This window comes from Monodelphis domestica, chromosome 1 (genome assembly GCF_027887165.1).
Source record: "Monodelphis domestica isolate mMonDom1 chromosome 1, mMonDom1.pri, whole genome shotgun sequence".
Lineage (NCBI taxonomy): Eukaryota > Metazoa > Chordata > Mammalia > Didelphimorphia > Didelphidae > Monodelphis > Monodelphis domestica.
This window is the reverse complement of record NC_077227.1, coordinates 645819093-645825260: the sequence shown is the minus strand read 5'-3', so window position 1 is coordinate 645825260 and position 6168 is coordinate 645819093. Positions and strand designations below refer to the sequence as shown.

The 6168-nt window shown below is 36.2% G+C and overlaps 1 protein-coding gene across 1 annotated transcript; it reads left to right on the top strand.

Moving 5' to 3' along the window:
• The first annotated feature begins 1198 nt into the window (after positions 1–1198).
• Positions 1199–1573, top strand: LOC100033327 (60S ribosomal protein L27-like). Its single transcript, XM_056817892.1, has one exon. It carries the CDS (start codon positions 1199–1201, stop codon positions 1571–1573), a length of 375 nt encoding a protein of 124 aa, XP_056673870.1.
• The last annotated feature ends 4595 nt before the right edge of the window (positions 1574–6168 follow it).

The following is a 6168-nucleotide window of genomic DNA, read 5'->3' as shown; positions in this document are numbered from 1 at the left end:
TCTTTATACCACCAAGTTATCCTTCAAGGATGTCTAGATTGCTGTGCAAAATGTCTAAACCACTATATTTCAGGTGGACTTAAACAAAAATGAATATTTCTTCATCACAGGGAAGGAGGGGGTCATTGCTAGTCCTTCAATACCAAATTTCCAACCAATCATATTGTTCCCTGCACCTCAGTTACATAACCAATCATAGTGTCTTCAAACCTTTAGTGTCATCCACCTCATTCTCTTCAGTATCCTGTACTCCCTCAAACCTATTAAAAGTTGTCTGTCTCATTCAGGGTGTTGTTAGCTTACTGAGGAAGCAGAGATCCTTGGTATATTCATGCTTTACCAATGAATATCATACTCAGAACTTTGGGCCTCAGCCTACCTTATTCTTAACTGTTATAGACTTGATGACCTTTTCAAATCTATTCAGTTCTAAGTCTATGATTTTATGCTCAAAAACAGCAGCCACATCCACAGAGACAACAATTTTGATATTCATGAGATTTCTTCTTACCTGGGTTTTTCTTTGAAGATTCATTCAGGAAAATTCAAAAGCATCAGTTAGTGATGACGATGGTTGTAACCATTTTCCTGCCTACATGGATCCAAATAGGCAGACCATCACCTTCAAGTCTGTCATACAAAGTTGGGATGAGTCAGTATAGAGTGCTGCCTTGAGGACAATATGGAGGTAGAAGATGGCAAGGAGAGGCAACATGCAACAAAGAATATATTTAAACATAATTTCTTTATTTTTTTTATTTTTATTTTTTAGGAAAAGTCCCTTCCACTTAGACTGTAGCCATTATTTTGTGATCAATCAAGTCCATGGATCATAATAAAGGCTCAAAACTTCCTCAAGATGGTAATGAGGAGGAATGGCAAATTTCCAAATCTCATCCAGTAAACACAAATGATTCAGTTCTAGCTCTTCTCGTCCCCCAATGTCCCCAGAGTTCTTGTTTCCTCGTTACCATGACAATCATTTCCCTGTCTCCACTGGATTTATGTTTAAACTCCTTGTATAGAACTACATTTTGTTTTGGCTGGTGAGTCATCTCAAGACATGACTGCCCTCTTGTGGTAGTTAGTTAATTCAAGACGGACTTCTATTTCACTCATTTGTATCATAGGGATTAAGTGGCTTTAAAAGTTGAAAGGACTTTGGCAATTATTTAGTGAAACCTTTTCTTTAGAAAAAATGAATGCTTTTGGCTCCAGTAGTATCCTGTTTTATGACACAGATGATGGGACCTCTGACAAGTCTTACAGCCATGCCCAAGTGGCAGGTATTGACTTATACCCTCGAAAACTGACTGCAGCACTGGGCAAAAAGATCTCCAAGAGATCAAAAATCAAGTTCTTCGTGGCAGTTTATAACTACAACCACCTCAAGTCTATAAGATACTCTGTGGACATCCCTTTGGACAAAACAGTTGTCAGAAGGGATGTGGTACTAAACATAAGGCTAGGAGAGAGGCCAAAGCCAAGTTTAAGGACTGGTATTAAACAGGCAAAAACAAGTGGTTCTTCCAGAAGCTACAGTTTTAGAACTACTCCTATGCTCAGTAAGTAAAAATGTTTATTAAAAATGAGAAAAAGAAAAATGAATAAACTGAGTAAACTGAGGCCCAGAGAAATTAAATCACTAGCACAAAGACATTCATAATAGCTGGGATTTAAATTCAGATCCATGTTATATAGTTGAGAATTTGAAGAGACCTTAGAGATTGCCTAGTCCAATTTCCCATCCTGCATATATTCTAGAACATCCCTAATAAATAGTCATCTAGCTTTCCTTTGAAAATCTACAATAATCTAGAGGTATTCTAATTATAGACAAGCTTAAAAGGAATTTCTAGTTTCTGTTGTGCTCATAGACTTCTCCCTTTTTAACCTAAGTTAGTTCTCTTCCTGCCTTTTCAAGTAATAAAGAATTAGATCACTATTTTTTATGTGACAGCCCTTCAAATATCTGAGAAGAATGTACCATATTGCAAAGTTGAAGAATCAGGAGGTCTAGGTTTCAATTATGATTCTTCTATTATTTACTTAACTTCTTTTCATCCCAAATTCTTCCCCTTTAAAATGAGGAAGTAAAATTAGATAATCTCTAGCATTGCCATATTCCCCTTCCTTTACTTAATCATGTTTCTAGGCAACTTGCTTTTTCAATTTTCAGTTCCACAGAAAGTACTGCTTTGTATTTGTAGGGGGAGCCTTCTCAATGAAATCACAATTCTAGTTCCTGTAGAAAGACTGAGATTAAAAGCACATGATTGATCTCTTTGATCTTCACTTTTACTCAGATTAGTGTAGCCTAAGATCGAGTTAGGTCTTCTCCAGTTGAATATATTGTCCATGAAGGTAGTAAGAAAAGAAGGAAGCAAGTGTTTATTAAGTACCTACTATGTGCCAGATGGTTTACAAATATTATTTCATTTGATATTATCAGAAACCCTTACAGGCAGGTCCTGTCACTATTGGATTATATTTCAGTGGCCACATCAAACTATCTGAACATACTAAGTGCAAACACATGTCTCTTGTATGAACTGCTTCTCAGTCAGGTGGCTCTAGGACTAGACTACACATTTACTATCAAAGAATCAGCCTGGCTACTTTGTGGTATTTAGAGAAGCTAGAAGAGTCTCAAGAACCCAGAAATCTTTCTGTGCCATTAAGAAACTTCCAGATAAGAGCATTTCAGAATTGAAAAGGAATTTAAAAGCAATAGAAGCTAATGCATACTTGAACCAGAAGCTATTACAACAAGTACCACAAATGGAGTTGTTCTACCTTTGCTGGAAGATCTACAAAAAGCTGCTTCCTCCTCCTAACTCTTCTCTTCTACAGAATTTTCTCATTATTTCTCTTCTATAGAACTTTAATTGTTAATGATGTTTGACTTTTATAAAGCCTAAAGCTGTTTCTCAACAACTTACATCTATCTTCTTAGTTCTACTCTTTAGGATCAGGATTAATAAATCCACATTACAAACCTTCAAGGATATTAAGACAACCACCATCTCCACTCACTCAGGCTTTTGTAAACTAATATATAACTATCCCAATTTTCTTTTATTTTTTCCTATATGGCTTGAGGTTGAAACCTCTAAAGAATCTAGTTGCCGTAAGGCTGATAAATCTCCTTCCTAAAATATGGGGCCAAGAACTGACTATAATCCAGATTTGCCTGGACTTGATGGAGAACAGCACAAAGACTGCAACATATTGTCTTTAATGTGTATGTGTACACATACATGTACATGCATATATATGTACATATATATGTTAGTTCTGTGGACTCTGATAATTTTATTTACTTAAATACTTCAAACTATGATTAATCAATATCTGTGAATATTGCATTCATTCAGAGATGCAACTAGCATTTTTTCATCCCAAGATAAGTGAAGCAGCTGCTTACTGGGATAAGACACAACACAAAATGTGATCTTAATTTACTCAAAAGATGATGTCAGCAGACAGCCTAGGAAGCCATGAAGATGTTGTTAGCAAAATTAAGGACAATTGGATACAATAGGATCAGTTTATGATGGAGTTTATCTAAGATATGGTTGCCATGAGGAATTAAATTCGTATTTTAACCAATTATTCTTGCTAACAAGTTGCAAATCTCTGTTGTTTCTATGTTGTTGAAGGTCTGAAAGGTTTGCTACCAATAAATCTTTCAATTTTAATATCTTGAGCAATGTCTCATAGTTCTATACTAGTAATAGCCCCCCATTAGTAAGTACCACTATCACAGGGTCATAATTCTTCCATATCTTAGAATTTCTTGTTATCGTCCAATATGTATGATTCATAGCATATATGTTACATATGTATTTCCCAAAACTATATTTTCATGTTTTTCCAAATGACTATGGAGTCATATTTGGTAATCCTTTGATGAGAAGAGAATTCCATTCAGAAAATGTTTAATTCACTGAAGCTACTAATTTCCCTAACTTAACTAGAGGTGGTGACTGTTCTTTTCTTCTACTTTCCCCCCGAGAAGCAGATTGTGAAAGGTCCAACTTGATAAAGTAAGTAATAGAAAACCCTTAAGCACTGTTCTATAAAAGTCAAGTTTTAAGGAATACTAACTTTGGCTCAATAAATAAATCATTTCCACAACTGGAATTTGGTACTGCTGAATCTTGGTAATTAATGTTTCTAACTAAAATGTGATTTTTGATTAATCATCTGTTATAGAAGGAAATTCTCCAATTCAAAATCTTCTTCAAGTATGCAATATGTATAACTGATTCCCCCTGTTATAAAGAGGGAAACATATAAAAAATTCAGATTTATTGGTTGGGAAGGGGAGGAAGGAACAGGGGTTAGGAGAATTACAACTGTAAAAGAGAGAATCTGCAAGGCAAGCTGTAACAGTTGAAAGAGTGTTTGCCTTAAACTGTGAATGCAAAAATATGGTTTCAAGACAGTGTCTTGAGATAAATCAAAAATAAAGTGGTCACCATGGGAAAAATTCCCAAATATGAAATACCCAAGTCAGCTGGGTTTTATGGAGATTTTAATTAATACAAATTAAGGAATTAATGAAAGGGAGAGAGAGAGTAAGAGGATATAATGAGAAAAGGGCTAGGCCAGCCTAGGCCAGCCTAGGCTTAAGCCTTAAGAGAGAGATCAGTCAGTCTTTAATTCACTCACCACAAGATTTGTCACAAGCAAGATTCTAGTGTTCAGAGAGACCCACCAGTTCAGCTCCTCAGCTCAACTAAGTTCAGCCATTGAGCCCTTCAATTCAGCTTTGGCAAGCTGAACTCTTCAGAGGTCTTTCTGACCTCCTTTCAAAGAGAATTTTCTCCTATGTCACCTCCCCAAGTTCTCACATCTACAAATCACTGTAGAGGTTTTCACAGGACTGACAATTCTTAATTCACACCTTCTTTAGTTCTCAACTTCTCTGGGTAGACTAAAACTTCACACCTCTTTTGTTAAGCTTGTCCCTTGCAAGTTTGCAAGTTGCCTGACCTTTTAGTGATTAATTTGACCTTCATAGGTTCTTAGCACCTTTTTGTATTAGATCTAAAAATAGACTTAGCTTAAGGGTTTTAGCTTCACTTTAATATGGGTTAAGTACTTTTCACTGTTCAGTAAGGAGTTCGCAACTTTATCTTCCCCTAAAGTATGCTTAAGTATGGGTAGAGTAGTATTAGAGTTCTCACATTCCGGATCAAGTACCTTCATTGTTTAAAATGGGGAATGGTCTTAACCAAATGTTCTAAGGTAGAGTCTGAGAATTTTTAACATTCACAAGTCTGAGAAATTTTAAGATTCACAAAGCCAAGCATGTAACACAAAGCAAAGGACATCATCTGTCAATCAAAAGGTAACATTCTATTGGAATATTCCCAGGAAAAGACAGTTGGAAGCTAACCCCACAGATGAACTGAACTGAGCTTTTGGTTTCTAAGAGGGGAGGGAAGAAGTTTTTGTGTGGCTGAGGGTGGTGGCTGAACCTGAAGATGAAGAGCTAATTGTGTCTCTGTGCTTGTATTAATCAAGCTGAGATTATCTGGCTGGTTAAAAGAAGAAAGAAGAAAAATATTTGTACTCCAAAATCTCTGACTGTCCCTGTGTCACAGTTGTGACAGAACTGCCATTTTCCCAATACTTCCCTAACTCTTTGTATAGATTAGGGATTATCCCATCCCTCTTACCTCATTCTCCATCCAGTCCTGTCTTCCCCAATAAACCTCCTTACTTGAGAAAAGAACAAGAGTATCTACTCTAAACCTCACATTTATTCTTGAGTTACATAGGAGGTGGCTGACTAAAACAGGACAGAGAAAAGGAGGAAGGAAGGCGTGGGTGGAAAAAGAGTGGCATTTTGAGGGAGAAGGGTAGGGAAAATCTTGATCCATTAACCATCAGTATTAATCAATAGAAAAACCACCATCTCTTTATTACACTACAAATTATCTTAAACACCAATTTCTATAAATCTACCTAAAACTATCTTATTCTAAGCTAAACAGTAAGTTCCCCAATAACCAAGTCTCACAAATGGAGTCCAATTAAATCGGCCAGGATCTTCAGTTGATAACTTTTCAAATAGGACCAATGGTGAAATGTGTCCTCAATCTTCTTAATCAAGCTTCCAGCAGCCAGTTCAAAGATTTCTCTCTTCAGTTGGTA